Source organism: Coffea eugenioides, chromosome 8, assembly GCF_003713205.1.
Source record: "Coffea eugenioides isolate CCC68of chromosome 8, Ceug_1.0, whole genome shotgun sequence".
Lineage (NCBI taxonomy): Eukaryota > Viridiplantae > Streptophyta > Magnoliopsida > Gentianales > Rubiaceae > Coffea > Coffea eugenioides.
In genome coordinates, this window is record NC_040042.1 from 44,122,986 (window position 1) to 44,144,813 (window position 21,828).

General features: G+C 37.2%; 4 protein-coding genes across 5 annotated transcripts; 2 read left to right on the forward strand and 2 right to left on the reverse strand.

The window, feature by feature from the left end:
- The first annotated feature begins 882 nt into the window (after positions 1-882).
- LOC113781585 lies at positions 883-1,821 on the forward strand. Its single transcript, XM_027327544.1, has 2 exons — positions 883-1,052; positions 1,164-1,821. Exons 1-2 carry the CDS (start codon positions 993-995, stop codon positions 1,752-1,754), a joined length of 651 nt encoding a protein of 216 aa, XP_027183345.1. The 5' UTR covers positions 883-992; the 3' UTR covers positions 1,755-1,821.
- Positions 1,822-2,672: 851 nt separating this feature from the next.
- On the reverse strand, positions 2,673-6,593 carry LOC113781399 (peptidyl-tRNA hydrolase ICT1, mitochondrial). 2 transcript variants are annotated; one of them, XM_027327326.1, is made up of 7 exons: positions 6,120-6,593; positions 4,835-4,894; positions 4,635-4,717; positions 3,989-4,053; positions 3,870-3,903; positions 3,631-3,701; positions 2,673-3,262 (listed from the first exon to the last, which is right to left on the reverse strand). In XM_027327326.1, the coding sequence occupies exons 1-7, from the start codon at positions 6,433-6,435 to the stop codon at positions 3,172-3,174; spliced, it is 720 nt and encodes a 239-aa protein (XP_027183127.1). In that variant the 5' UTR covers positions 6,436-6,593; the 3' UTR covers positions 2,673-3,171. The 2 variants fall into 2 exon arrangements, with proteins under 2 accessions (XP_027183127.1, XP_027183126.1); XM_027327325.1 differs by having other exon boundaries at positions 3,840-3,903.
- Positions 6,594-7,759: 1,166 nt separating this feature from the next.
- LOC113779713 lies at positions 7,760-11,836 on the reverse strand. Its single transcript, XM_027325403.1, has 7 exons — positions 11,732-11,836; positions 9,874-10,317; positions 9,616-9,785; positions 9,456-9,536; positions 9,289-9,364; positions 9,079-9,168; positions 7,760-8,231 (listed from the first exon to the last, which is right to left on the reverse strand). The coding sequence occupies exons 2-7, from the start codon at positions 10,304-10,306 to the stop codon at positions 7,993-7,995; spliced, it is 1,089 nt and encodes a 362-aa protein (XP_027181204.1). The 5' UTR covers positions 10,307-10,317; positions 11,732-11,836; the 3' UTR covers positions 7,760-7,992.
- A 7,067-nt stretch (positions 11,837-18,903) lies between these two features.
- On the forward strand, positions 18,904-20,816 carry LOC113781676 (IRK-interacting protein). Its single transcript, XM_027327648.1, has 2 exons — positions 18,904-19,113; positions 19,218-20,816. The coding sequence occupies exons 1-2, from the start codon at positions 19,027-19,029 to the stop codon at positions 20,631-20,633; spliced, it is 1,503 nt and encodes a 500-aa protein (XP_027183449.1). The 5' UTR covers positions 18,904-19,026; the 3' UTR covers positions 20,634-20,816.
- The last annotated feature ends 1,012 nt before the right edge of the window (positions 20,817-21,828 follow it).

Below are 21,828 nucleotides of genomic sequence, written 5' to 3' on the forward strand. Positions count from 1 at the left end.
GTAAAAAGCTGCAAAGGGATGAAGTCAACGTAGTTGGCAGCCTGGAGTCAATTGTACAAGTTTTGCGGCAGGCAACAGAGAATCAAAAACCGTTGCCAGAGGTTTTAGAGAGGTTTGTAAGGTCTCGTACGGTCCACGGAATCATACGGAAGCCCTTACCGATTTTTCTTCCCTCTTTTGTGGTTTTGCCTCTCCGGCTAGGGGGTCCCAAAACCAGACCAACTGAAGGTTTTTTTTTTTTAAAAAAAAAAACAGGGTTCTTACAGGTGATCATACGATGTTACACCTGATATGGATGCAGGAATCTATAACAGAAATTGAGCTCCATTTTTCCGTATACTTGGGAACCTTTTTGAGTTGTCCCCAGCCTAAAAGGCTCACAGCAGAGGATCAGGGATTGAAATTCTGTGAAAATCTTCCTTTCTCTTTATGCACCGAATCTGACATATCCCCCCGTCAATTGGGCTGAAGAGGAATAATAAATGTGAAGAGAAGTTTTGGCAAAGTTTTCATGCTTTTTAAGTCATACAAAATTAATTTGCCTATGTCCTTGCATGACAAATTGACTTGGGCAAAGCCTAACTGATACAAGAAAAGCACATATAAATATTAGCAGCCTGTTGTCTAACCAAGCAGGAAATATACGAATTAAAACCAAACACAGAAAGCAACAAAAAATTTGTGAGTAAAAAAATAAGAAAACAACAAAAGCACATGTAAATAAGTAATCCAGTCTAATCCCAATCGACACATTGGATTTGGTTGGGGCTGCAAAGTTGCAATTGTCAACGGTGTGAAATGACCCTTTCTAGGTCGCTGTCTCTCTCATTTTAAAAACCCCACCTTCACACCTCTTCCCTTACATCATCCACCATTTTACCTTTCCAGCAAAGAATAGCACAACTCCTCCCAAGCCTTGAAGATCAAGAAAAGTAGAAGGATAGGAGGAGCAACAAAAACCACCCCAGAAAAGAATACCATCAACAAAAGATATGAAGCTCGATTGGTGTCCGGAAACAGCCACCAAGGCTTTTCTTGATACTGTGCAAACAGTAAGTCCCTTCCATTTCCTAAAATTCTCACTCGTACATTTTTTTTTTGTAAAAAAAAAAAAAAAAGTCATCTGTAATGTTGGCTTTGACTGCTTTCTTTTTAATTTGCAGTGTAAAGTTGTTTACAATGAATCCAGTGTAGCAGAGATGGTATCAGCCATGGCAGCCGGATGGAATGCAAAATTGATTGTGGAAGCTTGGTCACAAGGTGGGATGATGGCAACAAGCATTGGCCTGGCAATTGCGAGCCATCACTCTGGTGGAAGGCATGTTTGCATAGTTGCTGATGAAGCCTCAAGGTCAAAGTACATTCAAGCAATGGAGAAAGCCGGAAAATCGCCTGAAGTCATCGTTGGTGAGCCGGAGGAGGCTATGAACGGATTAGAAGGTATTGATTTCATGGTTGTGGATTGCAGGTGCAACGATTTTGCTAGAATTTTCAAGGTGGCTAAGCTAGGTGAAAAGGGTGCGGTTTTGATACGCAAGAATGCTTTGGCCAAGGCTGAATCAGATTTCAGATGGCGTACGGTTCTTGATGCTAAAGCAAGGATTGTCCGCGCAGTTCTTTTGCCTGTGGGGAAAGGATTGGATGTTGCACATGTTGGAGCAAGAGGTGGGAACACAGGCCCAAGAAAGGGCGAGAGAAGATGGATTAAATACATTGATCGACAAACAGGAGAGGAGTTCATCATCCGGAAGTGATTTCTCAATTGAATTAGATCATCAGTCATCAGTCATCAGTCATGGAAGGGCACGCACCTTAGGATTCTCAATCAATCAATAGAATTATATACCAAAACTTTTGTATTCCCCCCCCCCCCCCCCAACCCCAAAAAAAAAACCAACCCCCTTTTTGCATTATGTAAATGAAATTAGTGCATTTCCCATTTCCAATCAACCAGTTGTATATAAAAGCTTTGATCAATTTTGCAGTCTAAGTCTGATGAAGTTTTTGGTATTCTATCGCCGTTAATTAGACTGAAAAATGTGTCATCTGTTTGGCTTCTTCCCATTTAGACAACTCAAGAACCTTTCAGTATGATTTCAGGTCTGATAGCTAGATAAACCAAAATTGAAAACCCAGCTTGAAACTGCTGCTCTAAGAAGTTGAAGCTTAAACATTCATGATTCAGCAGAAGGGTGCCTTTCAGGTACCCGTTGTTGAACTCCGGTTTTTGGGTATGTTTTTTAACCCTAAAAGAAAAAAGGGCATCACCTCAATTTTAACCTTTTCTGTATTAATGAATAGAACTCGAGTATATGCGAAAAAACTAGGTAATTGGGTTGATAGTGAATCCAAACTTCATCTGCACGTACACACGGTGTTGACGCGCGTAAAAATGGAGTTCATTCAATAAAAATTGCTTGCTTTGAAAAAAAAAAAAAAAAGGAGCCTAAATTTCACCAACTTCCCGGGGGCCAAGGTCTAAACATGAGCAAAGCACCGTCGGATACGTACAACCGGGGATTTCCTTCATTTCCCAACTGCTTCCCTATTTTTTGACCACCGAAGCATCAACTTCAATTTCAAAGCAACATAAACGCGGTAATAGCTTTGTTTGGATTTGGATATTGGTGACAGGCCCAGAAGTTCGAGTTTCACTGTACAGAAAGGACGCCTTTGTAAACTAATGAATCAACAAAAATATAGGTCATTTCACAGTTTCAGAAGCACAAATGCTGCAGACAATTGCTAGGTGACAGTCCCAAGTAAAATGCATATTTTTCTTTTTTTGGACAAACAGAAAATCTGTCCGACTGCCAAATTTACATCCATATGAAGGCTCCCGAACAAAATAATAGTACAAGCAGAAATTAATTGGGCTCTGTAATATCTATATCTGGATGCAGTACGTACTGCAACTAGTAAAAATGAACGAGGTGTAATCCTTCTTCCTGCAGCATCCTACTTCCCTAACTGGTTGATGGCAGGAATTTAGATCACTTCCACTGTCTTGTGTAATAGTCATATCAAGAAACTCTAGATACATAGAAGATTTTGTTTTCACGATGATAACCCAGGAAACACAGAAATGGTGCTGAACATCTGCATCTATACATTCAGCTTAATCACCGATTCACTGCAAAAATAGCAGCACACAGCTCATGCGCTAATAACTCAGTCCCAACTGTCTCGGCTTCTTCTAAAAGCCTTCTTCTGTGACTGTGCTTTCTTCTTGTCAAGACGCTTTTGCTCCCCAATAGCTGCCCTGAATGTGCGTGTTTAGGAGAGAAAAAGAGGGGTCAGTCCAAAAGAACCTAAAATTTAAAGCATATTGAGAGCTAAAAGACATGTATTCGCTTAAAACTACAGAATTTGTCGAGCCCTGAATTGTTAGACGAACCCAGAGAGAGAAAGAGAGAGAGAGAGAGAGAGAGAGAGTGTGTGTGTGTGTGTGTATGCATACAACATACAAGAATGAAGAAGCAATGGCAGGTAAATTAGTTGAAGAGAATACAGAAAAATAGTACGTATTGCCTTGAATGGAAAATGATTCTTGGACAGGTAGGGCAAAAAATAGGCACTTGTTGCATGTTCACGAGTAACTAAGAAGATCTAATTTAGACAAGATCGTACAACTTAGTAATCTTCTTCACCGTCTCTTCTGACGGAGGTGGTGGGACATAGGATGCCTCATCAATAATAGCCTGCATCATCCATTTAAGAAATTAAGAAATTGTGTTACATCTGACATCTAAATATACCAACTGAAGATCGCTTTTACTGTGTTGATGAGATGAAGAAGCTCATGGATATTAGTGACACAACGACAAACATGATGGTACCTGAAAATTCTTTATTAGTCTCATGAATACCTGTAATTTCGCCAAAGCATCTTCAATGTTGCCCCTGTAATACATGTGTACTATGTTACTGTGAGTCTATGACTTGTGCAACAATTCAGGAAAATGACAAGACTAAAGAAGAAGTTAACTTTTGAGTACGAGTTCTCGTTGATGAAATTACAAGTTCCCCATCCTTGTTGATCCGATTCTTTTCCTGTTGACAACATAAGAAGTTAGATTTGTAATGACAGAACGACAGCATATAGTAATACATTATCTTGCTGTGCATGGACTACAAAATTAAAAATTCTAAAAAATGACAGAAACCCTAGGTTATTTTTTATTCTGTCATTTTTTGAAATATAAAGTTCACCAACTTGCACAACAGAGCAAAAGTGGTGTGGAAGAATCGCATCAGTGTGTCCTCAGTTGCATAAATAATACCAGTTAGCAGTTGTAAAAAAAGGGGCGAGGCAAATAGACCAGAAATAGTTCAGTCTCTATATTTGAAATCAAAGACCAGAAGGACATACCAACATGTCCAAATAAATTAGACACTGCTCCAGACGATAAGTATATATTAAATTTGGCTAAGGTATCTATCTAGGGTCATGATCTAGAAAACTGGAAACTGAGCATCTAGACCTAACAAGACTATGGGATCTCAAAAATATGAGGTGACCAATTTGACTCTCAGGCACTCCTGTTCCAATTTTCCTCTTGTAAAACGTGGCCCTGTACCAAAATTGAAAATCTAAAAAATGGATAACTCCAAAAATAGCAGTAGTAGGTAACCATTTGCATGATCCTCTCCTTGACCCTTTCACTGAGCCAATCCGCATTTCTAACATTGAACCGCATATCCACCTTGGTATTTACTGTAAAAAGAAAAATGAGCCTAAGAAGAAAACATACAACATAAAAGTAGTATGGATTACAGAAGAAAAGGAGGTCACAAATTGCATTTATTGATCCCAAGCAAGCTGGTAGCTGACCTTTATTAACATTTTGACCTCCAGGGCCACCACTTCTTGCAAAGTTCACTGTAACATGATCTGAAAACAAAAAAGACGATACATTGGAAGAATTTCATCTTAGTACTCTTTGATCCCAAAGCAAAAACAAGCAGCTTGAACAAGCAACTTTCTCCAATATCACAAGTAGAATCTATGGATTGAACAAAGCCATTGATGGGTAAACAAGTAAAGAAGAGTTATTGACAAAGCAGCTGCAATTAAAGAAAACAAGTTGCATGAGCAAAAATTTCTCATCAAAATTTACACAGGTCAAAAACATAAATTGTATTTAAAGCGGATGTCCTACCAAAGCTTCCTGTTGGATTAAGAGCCTGCCGAATTACATCCATAGAAAAATAAATGTATCAAAACAACTTTTCCTTAAAATCCAGGAAACTCTCACTCAGCAAACCAAGTGGTAGGAAAGGAAAAATTGCCAGCACCTCCAATGCTGCAAAATCAGGTTCTGATTACAAGTACCACTTGACAAGTAATCACAATTCACAAGTTGGATATCACTGACTCCATAACTTAAATTGACTGAGAACATAAAGTTCAACCACCATTTTAACTACAACCTTATCTAGAAGATTAAAACTTTTATCTGCATTAGCAAATGGATACCTATAGCATATGCATTAAAATTGGAAGACCATGATTTAACCTTGTAATATGGAGGAATCGTTATGTGTTTTCTAGCTTTTATCACTGCATTCACTCAACGTAGTTTCATGATACCCGCTATTTCCCACATCTATTTGAGAAGATACGACAAGCCGCCATCTCTATTCCACCTCCCTAGTAATATCTATCTATTATTTAGCATTCTAGCTAAATTTCTGTCAAGGTGGAAGAAGCAAACTTCATAAGTAGGACCAAACTTTTGTTAATTACTTTCAGAGGCATGAGAATTTTAAAGAACTGTTTGAAATCAATTTTTCCATGGCATGCGCAAGCTGCTTTCAATTATAACATGTGAACGTTTAAGGTTTACCTAGTTAACCTACGAAAGTACATACAGTCTTCTTCTAAATACTTCTGCCACAGAATATGATTATCGAAAAGTTAGACTTAAATTTGGTTCTTCCTTCATTCTTTAGCCAAATTCTCCATTAATAATTTGAATACACCCATACACAGTAATGGCATCAAGCTACACATCCATAAACATTCACGAATATTTTAGAAATTAAACAGAGTTTCAGCTAATAATGCATGACATTAAACATTAAGAACGAGTAAAATACTTGGATGATTGAGTTACCAAGAGTGATTTTGGGAATAGGTTCATTTCCAGCGGATTGAGCACGCTCGTTAGCAGCAACCAAAAAGTCCTGAACCTGAGCCAACCTAGCCGGCGCCTTTTTCTCTCCGGTGGCATTTTCATTAGACGCCGCAGAGCACCGGACCGGGCAATAACTGATGCTGCGTGAGACGACTGGAAGATGGACCCCGCTGAACTGGGAACCAGCCGGCGCCGACGGTAAGTGAGATAAGCTCCTCCACGTTTGTGGAAACAGCGATACCGAACGGAAGATTTCTCTAGTTATCATGCTTGCCGTAACTCTAAGAACGGCCATTTCAATAACTATTCTGTTAGCTTAACCGCCTTAACCCTAGGAGAGGATTCAGAGGGAGAACTTAGGATTGAATTGAAGTGAGCACCAATTTTTAAAGTTTTCTTTGTATTTTTTGTGGTCTATTGAAATTTTTAGTCTCGAAATTCTGCCACTTACTAATGCTCCAACTATCGAGTACTAAATCACGTTTTCACCATCTTACTCTTTTTCTTTTTCGTTTTTTTTTCTCTTGTATTATTTTTCTTTTCTTAGAAGAATTTTGCTTTCCATTTCCTTTTGGATACCAACAACCGCGCACCAGAAAATTACACATTTCTTTTTTGATATCATTCCCTCAACTTATTTTAAATTTTTACTAAAGATAAATAATTTAAATCTTCACTAAAAATAAATAGTTTAAATTTTAAATATTTAATAGTATTTAATCTAAAAATTAATAACAATTCTTTCATCATTTAACAGTGAATTTTACTTACAGGTATAATTTTCAAAATGAACTATAGAATCTTCCACAAACAAGTAGTAATATTTTATTCAAAAAAATCTCATTCGACTTTGTGTTGGATGATTTGCAACTTGATGGCATTGAAATATCGATAATACAAGCAACATGCATAATATTTTCATTAGACAGAGTGAATGTCACACCATTTTTAATACGTTAATTTTCCCTCTTTATGGTAGAAAAATCCTCATTTATTACTTCATGACTTCGGAAAAAAATTTTAAAAAAAAATATTATCCCCATCTTCTGGGCAGGAAACATACACGATGTGAAATTAAGAACCTGATATTGTGGAATAGTAACAAGTAACAAAAACGAAAGTAACTCCAAAAATTACACACTATGAAAATGAATGATGTTGAGCGCTAGTTACATATACGCTTTCTCCATTCCCAAAACTAAACCGGAAATAAGACGAAGATTCCGGCACCGCCATAATTTTTCAACCTTCGATAATCTAAAGCACATCATCATCCTAAGCATCCTCAACCTTAAGCCTAACCATCGTCATGAGTCGACGCCAATGTGATGCCTAATAGAAAAAGTACAATTTCAACTTGACAAATCTGGAAATCTATCTGTCATATAATTCATGCAAAATCGGCCACGTAATTCAAGGCTTCACTGCTGTTCCAGAAACCAAGACTTCGTACGCCATAAAATTACCAGACAAGCTCACGATGAGAGAACTAGCCGAGCACAAATTTCTCGATTTTGAGGTGGAACAAGACTTGTAATCCAAACCACCAAAACACCAGCGACAGAAAATCTCGAAGTACGATTTCACCACCATGAGGCCGCTTGATAAGTTGAACAATATAAAAAGAAAAAGCATGCCAAACGCTAATGCAGATCTTATATCATCTGTCGTATATCAGATTCGATTCAGACAGACTGATCCGAGAATCGGATCAATAACCACCACCATACTCGCGCAGAGAGTTACAACTTACAACAGATCTTGTTTCGAGATATCTGGAGGATAAGCCTAAGACATATATAGCTAGTAACTACCTAAAGCATAGCAGCACTAATACAGAGAGCTTGGATCCCTAATGCTTCCCGGCTTGATTCAAGTTAGCCGTGTCAGCTGCCCTTGATTTAACGCGGGATGAAGAACCCGACATGCCACCAACAGCTGATCTTCCCCTTCCAGCATGGTGAGGACGCGAAGGGCCTGCTGCATGTCCCATTTCTGGCACCGCACCACTCTCAAGTTGATTGGACCTTCCTACATAAGGAAGTGCCCGCCCTCCCTGATTTGCTCCATTCACAGCACTTCTTCCAGATCCTAGAGCATTGGTTGCCAACAAAAAAAATAATAATAATATAGGCATGCTTTAAATACTTCAGAAAACAGAAAAAGAAAAAAGAAAACAAATCCCCAAAGAACAAAACCATAATCAAATAATGGAAGTTAAGCAGCAAAGACTTGTCTGCAGCGCAAGGCCAAGAATGACCAATACTTCAACCTACTATCCCAATTAGCTCATCTTCTATATCCACTAAAAAGATTTCCAAAAGAGGAAAAGCAACATCCTCTTCAAACCACCAATCTCAAGCCCCATAACTAAGTGGGCTCCAAACGCAGCTATTAATTTATTGGTCCTTGGTACCGCACTGATCCAGAGACCAAATGCCTCGAAACCACCAGATTGAAGTCCAAACTCAATCTTACATGTGACGTAGTTCTCAAAAATACATTTTTTAAGCATAGTGTATAAAACCATAATGAGCAATTTGGAAAACCATAGTTCTGATAACCATAACTCATGAAGGACCACATGCAAGCAAGGTCATGCAGCTTATTGTTCCTTGTTCCGCATGACAGCTAAGAAATATAATCAATAAACAAACCCTTAGAATCAACACAATTTAAAAACGTTACAACCGCTACAGATTCCAACACCATACCCAACTAAAAGCGAATAGGATACTTCTAAACATTCCAAATTTTCTCATTTGTTAAATTCAACCCAACCTGCAGTTAACCGCCAGTTCCAAGACACTCAACTTTTTTTTTTAAAAAAAAATAAATAAAGGAAAATGGACAAGATATCAATGAAACCTGACAAAACAATTGTTCGGCAGGAAACTGAGACAAACAAAAATTCTTCAGACAATCCAGAAACACTTACCAATAACTTCTGTGTTCAGACCATCAGTCCAGCCAGGCAGATGTTTCCTAGCCTTCCCTTTCCATGCCTCTTCAAAACCAGCAAGTTGATCTTCAAAAAAACCAACAACAGGTTAAATTATTGGCAGGGCACACAGGAGAAAAAATGAAACATCAAAGACACCATCTTGACTGAAGTTTCATCTTCACTCGAAAACAAATTTCAGTGTACCTTCTTCCAGATTGTGCAAAGTCTGCATGGAGTCCACCCTACCATCAGATTTCAGCTTCCGAGTGACAGAATGACCCTACAGAAAGTCATCGTTATTTCCTTATGCCTTCCGTCTACAACAAAAATAAATGTAACTAACACCATCTGTCTAGTAAACAAACACATACCTTGTCATGGATTCCCCTTGATACTCTATGGGCTGCTTCACGAGTAGCTGAATTAGCTTCTTTGCTTTCCTCAAATGTCATCTGCAAATTATGATTAACTTCTTGTGAAATGAAATAAAAAACCAGAACTCCACCTTATTCAAGCTAGCAGATAACTTACTCCATCACTGCCAGTCCTCCTTGTACTAGATGAAGTGTAATATGCACCATTTCCACCACCATAAGTTACAGTGGAGCTCTGGAAGCTGAAGCTTTGAGCTCGGGGTTGTGACTGTGGGATACTCCCCCGGTGGTAATCATTCCTGAACTGCACTTGTTTCCTCCTCCTCTCTGTACCATAAACCGATTAGTCTCTATCATGTATAAAAGAAACATAAAAAGCAACAAAATTCACTTGGAATTAAGGAAAAGAAAAAACCTTCAGCGTCGCCATCTGGATCCTCAACCAAAGGCTCATTGATTGACCTACCATGCTTTCTAGGGTTATCCCTCTTTTCCTTCTGATCTTCATTTTCATCTTGTTCATCATCAGAGTTCAATTCCTCAATAATAGGGCCCCTAGACCTAGGGGGATGAGAGGACTGATGACCCAGAAACCCAGTTGCTTGTGCATCCATAAATGGAACTCCACTGGGACCAAACAGGCTAGGCGCTTGAGAATGCATGAATGGACCTCTACTGGGGCCAAAGAAGCTTGACTCAAGCATACCCCCAAATGGGCGAGTGAAGAAGGGGTCATCAAATGGGTCTCTCCCTCCAAAAAAGCTAGATATTAAATCTCTATGCCCATCAAAACCACCACTGGCAAATGGGTCGCCAAAACCAAAGAAGGGGTCCCTTCCTCCTTGCATTTCTAGTTGCTCTATCACCGTCAATTTAACACCACAGAACAATGGAAAAAATGCAGACTTAGAAACCCTTCAGGAGATAATACTATCACATTTGTGAGAAAACAACATTTCCAGATAAAAATTAAACACTTCCAGTCAATGCATTTATCAGAGAAAGCAAACAGGATTTTTAAAACTTGGCTCTGACCAAATATATTTACCTTAAACAGAATTAGAAAATGCTGACATATTAATAATTTGCACAAGAAAACATCTATGGTGAATTGAAATTAACTTTAAATCAAGATTAAACCATTAACCTAGATTAGGCACAACCAATGTACATCAAATGATGCAATTCTAATAAGGTAACAAGGATCACTAAACCTTTGGCACGAATAGGCATACTAAGATATGTAGCTAAAAAGGTGATTTGACAATTAATTCACCTGAGAATCTAGACACACGTTTTGTGAGCCCAAATAAGTGTAGTAAAACTCAATCACAATGATATGATCTGTAAACTCAATCTAAAAGGTAATAAGTGACTTCATCTTACTACTCCTGAATATACGTAATTAACCAGGCAAATCATCCATATGCATAATATACTACGCATAACAACAATCAAAATACACATCCTACATATTAAACTAACTAACTGATCAAGTGCAGCGAAGATTGCAAAAGCTTGCAGGTTTATATTTTATTTCATTGGCACTAAAAAAATGATTGAAGATTATTTCACTTTATTTACACCTTATTTACACACACTGATTTGCTTGCATCGTCAACACATTTTTCAATCACCTTTTTATCTCATATACGTCATATCAAAAAAATGCTACAATAAAAATATCTCAAATAATTTACGATCCAAACACACTCGATGTTAAACATCAGAAATGAATGTATAGATTACCACAAATTCGTAAATATAAAAAGAACGATCCACAAACGAACACGCCTACCGAAAACTCGACGATACACTCCATTTCAAAAAAAAAAAACTCAAATCTTACTGCGCATAGACAATTTCCCAAAATTAAATTTGAGAAGTCGTTCGAAAAATACAGGAAAAAAATTATGACTATTTAAGAAAAAATTAAGTTCCAAAGAATCTCCAGGGTTTCAAATTCATCAATAACGATAATTGACCAAAAATTAAAAGTAAAGTTATCATCCTGCCCCACCACCCCGGTTCCCAAATCCTTCAATCATCATTACCGAAAAAATTTATTTTGCAGAAAGAAGACCTAAAACGCAAAAGAAAGACATACCCAAACTGAAGAATCAGTCTTCATCTCCCTACTTTTTTTCATTTCATTTTGTTTTAAAAACAATAATAATTATGGGGAAAAAAGTATTGATCGAACAGAAATCCAGAAGCAAAGGAGTTCATTTCATCAAACTATCGCTACCAAAGAAACCAGAGAGAGAAAATACCTGAAGAAGACGAGAATTGAGGAAATGAAGGAAAAAAAAAACAGATAAAGTCAGGTAGAAGAAGTTTATGTTTTGGTGAAAATAATTCTCTACTTCAAGTATTTATATGGATTATTTACGTGCAATTTTTTTTTTTTAAACAAAAGGACGGTAATGAAGAATATGTTTCACGGACTTAGGCGGTGAGCAGAAGAGAGTTTATTTTTAAAATTAAAAAAAAAGTAAATAATTTAAAACTTAAGCTCTAGGTGAATTTTGGAAACTTCTAGTTTTTACTAAGTTAAGTCCAAAGCATGCGGGCTTTGCAGATTCTTGGGACCTTTTCAGGGTAATCCAGTTACAGACTGGCCCAAGAAAGCCAATAGACCAAATGGGCCTGTATGCATTGGATATTTTTCCCGCCCCATAGCAAGCCATATTACCAATGTGGACTATGGGCATTAGGTTTGTGAGAGAAGCTTAGTCTTTTCTCGTTTTATCTTTTTTATTTCTTTCTTTTTTTAACGAATAAAAGGTATGCATATTGTTTTGCAGACTCAAAATCTATTTGAATGGAAGGAAAGTTGTGTGGGAAAGTAAAATGCAAGAAAGTGAGATGAAGGAAAATGAAAATTATATTCCGCTTTACGTTCGGTTAGCAAGAAAAATTCTGAGTGGAAATGGGAAGTTGTTTATAGCTAGTGGGTCTAACTGACACATTTCCTTCAAAATCCTGCAAATTTGCAGGACACAAAATGCGGGAAATTGAAAGAAAGTGTATGAAAAATTTTCAACTTTCCCGCTAATCCAATATACAGGAAAGAAAAAATAACTAACTTTCCTTTATTTTTCCATACTTTTCCTTGCAAACAAACACACTACTATCAAAAAGTAGATATTTGTTTCAATCAAATACAATAACCTATTAGTTACTCAATGGTTTATACTTGTTTTCTGAACATAGATATGTGAGCTAGCTTATGTGAGTGCAAATTTCATGCTGCAGCAAATATGAATTATGAAAAGCAGCCCAAGCCCATTTCATTTATATTCTTAAACAATCGTTCGCAGCCTAGTGACGCACAATCAGGAGTTAAACTATTTGTTGATTGAGAAAATCCAAATGAATTATGGTTGACGTTGCACAATTATTTTAAAAAAAAATAACAATGATAATATTTGTATAGCTTAATCTATCATATTGCACATGGAGGAGAGTCTAAAGAAAATGTGAAAAGAACTAGCAGGTATACAGATCTAACCGATCAAATCTCAGTGCTCTGCTATTTTCTTTTAATTTTTTTCGTTGCAGGTGATACCTCTTTTGGTGGCTCCTAGGCCAATGCTCAGTGGTTTACAATTATTTTAAATTTTGTTGGCATGACTTGTAAGATGACAACGATAAAGTACAAATAAAACTTTTTTATACCTACGGAAGGGTAACTATTCTTTACACTTGTCTAATCATGAATTGTCGTATTAACTTCTCTAACTGGAATACGAAATTTTGACAAAGAAATGGGAATGCTTTCCATCTTGTAGATTCCGAGGAAGAAGAAAGGTGACTGGAGCCCTTGACTCGTTGGTGCGCAAAACATGCAAAACTGAGGCGGCAACAGCTCTCATTAAATACCAAGTGGCATATGCCATAGCAATCCAAATTCCAAACAGTCAAAATACTCGGCAGTCGGCTATCTATTGAATTCTTTTGAGTTTTCACAGTTATGCCAGTTGACCGGAGTATGTTGGCTCTTGCTTTTCTTTTTTTTTCCCCAAACTTGAATTGATCGGTGTTTTCCCTCATTTTTCCCTTTTTCCCCTCGTTCGATTGGAATCAGAAAAGCCTTCTTTTTTTTTTGGTGCGGTGGTGGGTTATATTGAACTCTCCTTTTGTTGATAAGGTGGTGTCTGGGTTCAATTTCCATGCAAATTGGAATTCCCCACTTCTCAGCTAGTGAAACATGCCCAAAGGCATGAGGGTATTTCAGTTGAGCTGGTATCTGGGGAGGGGGAACCTCCATCTATTTTTGCAAATGACGAAATCAAGTATATTCAACTATAATTTTTGCACATAATGACGAAATTGTCACCAAGATGATATTACTATACAAAAGATATAATTCTTCCCATTTTAATGGGAGGTCAAAGATATCTAAGTCTTAACTGCTCATTGATATTTAAGTCTCAACTTCTCATTCTCATCCGCGTGCTTATATCAATTCAGTTAGCGTCATTTGAGCGGTCTAGTCGGGTTGAGTAACTATGCAAATTGTTAGACCAATTCCATGGGGCAATTCATGGTATAAAAGTATTAATTTGAATCTAAATGGACAAGATTGATTGGTTATGTGACTCAACTTTTAATGAATGAGTGACAAAAAAGTTTGTATTTTCGTATGCTATTATTTTAATGTCTATATTCGTTATTTTAATATCTACGTGTATTGTTTTAGCGCATGAATTATATGGTGTAATTGAGACTGATAGTTGTACAAATTAGTGGCGCGAGTGAACAAAGCCACTCATAATTAGCTTAATGCTCAGCTCAAGAAAAACTCGGTTTGAGTCAGTTTCATCTTGCTCAAGCTGCTTGAACAATAAATCAAATCGAGTTTCAAATTTCAAAATGCTCGTGAGACTGCATGAGTATATTCGAAATTTAATAATTTTTAATTTTTAAGCATTTTGGCTTTTACAATGACCGATTGATTATTGAAAAATTTGTGATTAGATTTGTTTTAAAACTTAGTCAATGGAACTCGAAATCGAACTTGAATACTACTTGAATCTAGCTCAAGCTCTAAAACAAGATAGTTAAAAGAGCTCGATTCAACTCGAGTGACGCTCCTGACTTCTTGCTTGGTAGGGTTACGGTCAGTAGGGTTGGGAACGCACGACTCACGTGACCCACCCACGAGAGAGAGGAGAAGACGGAGACGGATAGGGTGAGAGACCACGACGACACCGGTCAGCAGCAGCCCCTCCTCTGAGAGCCGGCTGTCTAATAGGCGTCTGGGACCGCCTTCACAAAGGACTTTTCACCACCCAGCCCTATTGTCTCATTTATTATCCTCACATGCAATTCCAATTCAAGTGCATTATGCGTGTGTACACATCTTCTCTCTTTCTTGGGCTCGCTCTTTTGCACGTCCTCCGCGGATCAACACGCCATCTTTTTCTCCGTGAAATAAATGGGGTAGTTGAGTATAATGAAGCTTTGATCAGAATTGAGGGATGGGATATTTAGGATGAGCTCTTAAATGCTTCAACAATACCTCTAGCTACCACCTAGCTAGCTAGCCAGGCTGCTGCTACTTCATTTAATTGACCCAACTTTTAACACTTTACCGCGCCAGTGAGTATTTCTATTACGGCCGTGAGTAATGTCATAGTACTTCCACGCGTTTCCTGATATGTTTTTCTCTGTCGCTCATCAGTCATTATTACTTACTAGTATATCTGATAATCAATTGGTTGTCGTTCTCAGAGTGGTTTTCTTTTCTTTGCATTTACGTTTACTGTGGATTTGGGTTCTGACCCAAGAATTTGCCTCCTAGAAGAATTCTTTTGGTGTTTGAAATTCAACGTTGTTGAGGATATTGAAGAAGCTCTTTAATTTGAGGGTTTTCTGAATTTGATGGATCTTATGTGTCCATCGCTGGGACCTATGTGTTGCGTGCAGCCATTAAGACTTTTCAGGGCAATCTTAATTTATTCGTAGCGTACTAAAATGACTTTTTGTTCTTTAGCACAATTACGCCCACTAATCACTCTGGAGTGCATTTATCTCGCGAAAAACATTACCGGGCTCTTCTGAATTTGATTTCTGTTAGGATCAACGAGTTTCACGATTTTTCTCTCACGAGTATTTTCAGTAAAAATTTCAACTGCCACTTACTGCACGCAACGTAATTAAAGATACATTTTTCTACAATAAGATCACAAGGACGAAGTCAATACAAATTGATTCAATTAATAACGATGGACTACCTTCTCATGAAAGATTTTGTCGACGTGAGAATTGTGTTGATGAACGATGTGTAAGAATTCATGTAAATGATCTATAGTTTTGAAAGTATATTCTATTAGTATAGTGATTGAAATCGAAGTCATTCAAACTTTTTTTTTACGCAAGGAAAAAGGGAATCACGTGGGTTTGAAACAAATTTCATAATTTTGATTTTTGAGTTAACTACTATCTTATAGTTGACCCATCAGAGCCAAGAATCAGGAAAGTACGTAATGGTGAAGAAGAATACAAGAGAGACCGCTAGCTCGGTGTTGTTCAACGGCAAAAAATTCCAAAATCTATCAATTCCTTCGATCCACTGCGTGTTTCTTGGGGAAAGAAAACACCTTTGTATTCATTGAGGAAAGGATTAGGATGGACCGACAGGCAAATGTGAAGAATGCTTGGATTGTTTATATCGGAAAATAAAAAAAAAATTTTGTGTTGAAAACTACAAGTGAGAACTGTGTTGATGAACGATGTGTAAGAATTCATGTAAATGATCTATAGTTTTGAAAGTATATTTTATTAGTATAGTGATTGAAATCGAAGTCATTCAAACTTTTTTTTACGCAAGAAAAAAGGGAATCATGTGGGTTTGAAACAAATTTCATAATTTTGATTTTTGAGTTAACTACTATCTTATAGTTGACCCATCAGAGCCAAGAATCAGGAAAGTACGTAATGGTGAAGAAGAATACAAGAGAGACCGCTAGCTCGGTGTTGTTCAACGGCAAAAAATTCCAAAATCTATCAATTCCTTCGATCCACTGCGTGTTTCTTGGGGAAAGAAAACACCTTTGTATTCATTGAGGAAAGGATTAGGATGGACCGACAGGCAAATGTGAAGAATGCTTGGATTGTTTATATCGGAAAATAAAAAAAAATTGTGTACGAAAGAGGCTTCGACCTTTGCTCAAAATAATTCACGAGAGAGGTGAAACTTTTTTGGGAAATTTATTTTTGTCGAGGCTTTTAAAAATGTAGACTGACAATTATATTTAGTATTTGGTAAGGTAAGTTGGATTTGTTTAGCTGAAAATTTATTTTAAGAGTTAAAAAAATACAGAAGTTTGTTGCCAAATCAATTTCTAGAGGTCATGCAATCACATTATTATTTCAATTAGACGAAACCTAAGAAACCAAATACTACTACTAATTTAGGATCAGTTTGGTGGAGTGATTCGGGGAGCTGTTGGACATCAATTTTTTTTCTTTTTTTCACCCCTTTTTGATAGAGATGATCATTCATTTCATAAATTTGTACTATAATAAAAAATACATCAAACAACTATGATACAAATGCTTGTAAAAGAAACAAAATATCTTTAGGATAAGCCAAAAAGGTAGATTAATCATTTCATTTTGATCAAGAGTGAGTTATCAAAAGTCAATTTTTTTATCATCGTAAATTGAAGACATTATTATGTCGAATTGACTTGCCCCCATGTTAGATGTATACTTGTTAGTGACTGGTGTAATGTAAAGAAGTTTGAAGCAATTCCACCACAGATCAATGATCATAGCTCTGTTGAAGCAAGGTTTTTCTTGCAATTGCTATAACTTTCAGAAATCAGAAGCCAACTAGATTCTTAATTAACTTATCAACATTTTTGTGTCCTACAATGAATGCTTTCTTTTTTTCATCTTTTCCATTTTTCACCCCCTTGGTAGGAGTTTGATGATTGCTTTCGTCAAAACTAAGGAAACTCTACTCAACTTAGCGGTCACAGGATCTAATTTTAGTCTTTGATTAGGAAAATTAAGCGTACGCTTGCGATTATTTGGTTAGATAAAGAAATATTTGAATTTGGACTGACATACATTTAAGTTTTGGTAGGAGTTTTGGTGGGAGGCCAACGCTTACCTCCCACCTTTGTCACTTAATTGTGGATTCCTCTGTCGGCTCTCCCTCCTCCTTAGACTATGGTAGAGTAAATTATATAAATGTTATCGTTGCAAAAAAAAAAAAAAAAAAAAAAGAGGAGAGAAGATACTTGCTTATTGAGCATTGCACCATTTATCATAGCCATACATCTTTTTTTTTTCGAAAAAAATTTTCTACTTATATCATAAGCGCGTCTTTCATTAAATTTTTTTATTCTACATACATAAAATAACAAGAAATGTTATAATATTAAGTGTGTTTGGATTATTAAATTATCTCAAATAATATTTCGCTTACATCATAAATACATTTTTCAATCAATTTTTTTATATTTTTAATTACTTTTTTATCTCACATACGTCACATCACAAAAGTACTACAGTAATTATTTTAAATAATATTTCAAATAATACTCTAATACTCCAAATAAAATTTTCTTATATAGAAAAGTGCTTCATTGTTACTTTTGTGTTGGTGTAACATTGTTCACAATGCAGAAAGTCACAATGCAAAATTCATCGTTTTAGAATAAAGTATTGGAAATTAGCATTTTCCAAATGCACATATTGTTTCATAAATATCCTTATGGCCGTTGCTTGTTGAAATAAGGCCGAAATTATGAAGGTTTAAAAGGTCACTATTCCAAACTAATAGAAACATGTTAAGTTGACTGCTGTCCAAAAGAGACAAAAATTTACTGAACATTCCGAAACAGATCCAGTATAAGATAAGAAAACATAACAGTTATCACATCTTTACAATATTTAGATACTATGTTTTAATTACTACCACATTTTTTTTATTAAAAAGATATTTTATTACTACTACATTAATGATACTCATCAGTTACAAAAATTCAAGATATTATACCATTTACAAAAGCTTTTTAGAATTAAATCCCAGTGCAGCTCTTTTACTGTTTGCAATTTGTTTTCTCCTGGCTATCGTATTTATTCTCTCATTTTTCATTTTCCCTGGTTTTTGGATTATGCAAACATTCTCGAGCCAAGGTAAGAGAGTGGATCTCACGAACCAATGACAAATCAGATGCCGGATTGATGTTGAACCTTGGTTCATTAAGGCGTGTGGTAGTTGACCATTAGTCCAGAGGCAGCGCGTGGGAACTGCAGTAACTCTGTTCCTACACAATTCGATTAGTGGCATGGAGCTCATAATTATGAAATACTTATTGGGTCAGTGACTGCAAAATCTGTGAAAATTTCATACAGAACCATGATTACAAACCGACGAAAATTCATCCATAAAGAAAATGATAGACAACGATAAGATAATGAATGAATCATCCCAAAAAATGAAAAATAAATCCATCCACCGGTCCGTCCATCCCACAAAACTTTTCTCGTGCTACTACTGCTACATTTATGATTTATCTTCTCTAGCTGGTGAAAAGCCAAGCATATGAAAGAAACCATGAATAATCCTATGGCCACTTCTTCCTCCTCGAGACCATCTATTTCTCCTCACCACCCTCCTCAGTTCACTCCTGTAAGTTTTTCTCTCTAATATATTCTTTTCTTCGTGTTGGGTTTTGTTTTCTTGACAAAATTTGCACTTTTTTGTTTTCTTTGTTTTGTTTTTTCTTGCTGAAGATTGAAGAAGGGAACGAAGATGAGGAGTTGTCGCGAAGCAGTTTCAGAGCGACGACCCCTAGTGATTCAACTGACCCGAGACACCACAACCCGACGCCATTGCATCAAAATTCTTCAGAAAAGAGAAGCAAAGAAAAGAGCACCAGAAAAAAGTTGGAGAATGGTGAAGTTGCCGGGGAAGACGACCGTGGGATCTCATGCAATAAGTGTAGGCCGGGTACCCGGGAGAAGATATCCGTCGTCCCTGTGGACAACAATGGAGTTAATAGACAATCTTTAACCAGCCCAAATGGTATTTTCAGGTCTATTTTCTCTAATTTGATAAAGAAAAGCCCCAGATCATCAGATGATCAGGGATTAGCAGTTCCTGGGGAGGAGCAATGGAAGGTTGCTGCGGCTGAGCTTTCTCATAAACTCATTCAAGCTACCAGAAAAAGAGATGAGGCGATTCTGGAGGCATCCCGGTTGAAGTATTCCATGGCTGAGTTGGAAAAGAAGCTGAACAAGCTTGAGATATACTGTCACAATTTGAAGTCCGGGCTCGAGGTTTGTGCTGGTAATAATAATGCTAATGCCCACCAGCAGTTACAAGCCAACAAGTGTTCTAATTCTAAACCTCAAGTGAATTATCAGCTGGTAAAAGTTGGTCACGATCAAGGAAAAGTGATTGAGCATTTCTTGGTTTCAGTTTCTGAGGCTCGGTCTTCAATCAGGCTTTTATCTCGATCTTTGACTCTTCAGCTCAGACAAATGGGAAACAAGGTTTATGATCGAATATCATCGCTTCTTCAACATTATGAAGTCAAGATTTCCATATCAAGAAATCCGAGAGGTTTGCTTCTGTATCTTGAAGCGCTATTGAACAGAGCCTTCTTCGAAGATTTTGAATCGATTGGGTTCCAAAAGAGTGCTCCAAACTTGATTTTGAATCCCATTGACTCTTGTGAAGCAAATTTCGCGTCCTTCAACCGGCTACAAGGGCTGACCTGGGATGAAGTTCTGAATAGAGGGACCAAGCATTTTAGCGAAGATTTTAGCAGGTTTTGCGATAGGAAAATGAGCGAGATTGTGGCTATGCTGGGGTGGAATCGTGCGTGGCCCGAACAGCTTCTGCAATCCTTTTTCGGTGCGTCTAAAGCTGTGTGGTTGGTGCACCTTTTGGCTCATTCGGTTCATCCAAGCCTACCAATTTTCAGAGTGGACAAAGGTGCGACCTTCGATTCGATCTACATGGAGGACATGGGGGGAGAAAAGGCCCAAAAACTGGTGCCAACTATAGTTAGGATCATGGTTACACCCGGGTTCTATGTCTACGACAATGTCGTCAAGTGCAAGGTTCTTTGCAGGTACTACAACAGCAACAACGGGTACAACATTGACAGCAGCGGAAAGGTTTTGGTCCCATCCCCGTCATAGCAGAACGTGTACGATCACTTGATCAAGTTGTAGTACTAGTCAATTGTTAATTTGTCTCATTTTGTTGCTTCTGTTAATTAAATTAAAGAAAAGAAATATATGGGTGTTGACGGGCACGATTTTGTATGCAAATTACTTATAGATTTTGAGAATCTAAGGGTCAAACCAACAAAATTTGGCATTTTCTCGTTGTTATCTTGGTATTGAGTTTCTCGTGTGTTGGTCCAAGTCAATTTGGATTTTCATCTGTTTAGTCACTTTAGACACAAATTTCTTCAGTTTCCTCTCCTGTCAAGTGCATGCTGCCCTGGATGAGATGCAATTCTTTCGAATTTTGTCAAAGCTTTTCTTTTCTTTCTTTCTTTCTTTTTTTTTTTTTTTCCTTTCTCAACATCATGGTCTTTTGTACGTAAACAAGAAAACGAAATTTCTTTACTTTTGCAGCTTCCTTTAGTTCACGTTGTGCTATCATGTCAATACAAGTCAAAATGATCGTTTTTGTTTGTTTCATTAGCTGTTATTGTTTGCCGTAGTGGAAAATCCAGGGCTGAGGCTGTTCTCTGTGGGCAGCACCAGCAACGCACATTTAGGGCCCAGCAATTAGCAGATTGCCCCGTGGGAGTCGCACTGAAAATAGCCTACTCGTGCAAGTTGTGAGGATTCTTTCTGAGGGGAATGGTTGTGGTTTTGCCATGGCAGGCTGCGGTTATAATGAACCGACCAAAGCTTGCATGGTGCGACCTACCACAAGAACGGACTTGTTTAGCCAGTGTAGATTTTCTGACTTCTGTAATCTGTTATCGTGGAATGTGGTGCAGAAATTCACCAGATACTCGGATTGGATCACAAAATAACTTAATAAACGAAGAATTGATGTTTCATCTAGATGTATATCATAAAGTCAAATTCAAATTATGTGACATACATTCAAACATGATAGCGTATGCTGTATATATTGGCATTGTATAAAAAACTAACTATAAGTGAATTGTTATTACAAAATAGAATCAAATAAATGAAATGTGATGCTCTGATGAGTCCGATAAAAGAAGGCGAGGGGTGGGATTTAAGAACGATGAGGAGATAGGGGGATTAGAACTTAGAATCTCTATATTTTGGCATTTTAACCTTTAACTACCAAATCAAAGCCTCTTCAGCACCTATTTCCGATTAATTATAAGAAAGATGGATACTT

Coding starts and splice junctions, on each gene's coding strand:
- LOC113781676 (XM_027327648.1), top strand. CDS start 19,027: ATGAAAGAAACCATGAATAATCCTATGGCCACTTCTTCCTCCTCGAGA. Junction 19,114..19,217: donor ACCCTCCTCAGTTCACTCCT/GTAAGTTTTTCT, acceptor TTCTTGCTGAAG/ATTGAAGAAGGGAACGAAGA.
- LOC113779713 (XM_027325403.1), bottom strand. CDS start 10,306: ATGCAAGGAGGAAGGGACCCCTTCTTTGGTTTTGGCGACCCATTTGCC. Junction 9,537..9,615: donor GGAGGACTGGCAGTGATGGA/GTAAGTTATCTG, acceptor CATAATTTGCAG/ATGACATTTGAGGAAAGCAA. Junction 9,169..9,288: donor TTTGCACAATCTGGAAGAAG/GTACACTGAAAT, acceptor GTTTTTTTGAAG/ATCAACTTGCTGGTTTTGAA.
- LOC113781399 (XM_027327325.1), bottom strand. CDS start 6,435: ATGGCCGTTCTTAGAGTTACGGCAAGCATGATAACTAGAGAAATCTTC. Junction 4,054..4,634: donor AGGAGAGGATCATGCAAATG/GTTACCTACTAC, acceptor TGTTGTCAACAG/GAAAAGAATCGGATCAACAA. Junction 3,904..3,988: donor ACGAGAACTCGTACTCAAAA/GTTAACTTCTTC, acceptor CATGTATTACAG/GGGCAACATTGAAGATGCTT.
- LOC113781585 (XM_027327544.1), top strand. CDS start 993: ATGAAGCTCGATTGGTGTCCGGAAACAGCCACCAAGGCTTTTCTTGAT. Junction 1,053..1,163: donor TTCTTGATACTGTGCAAACA/GTAAGTCCCTTC, acceptor TTTAATTTGCAG/TGTAAAGTTGTTTACAATGA.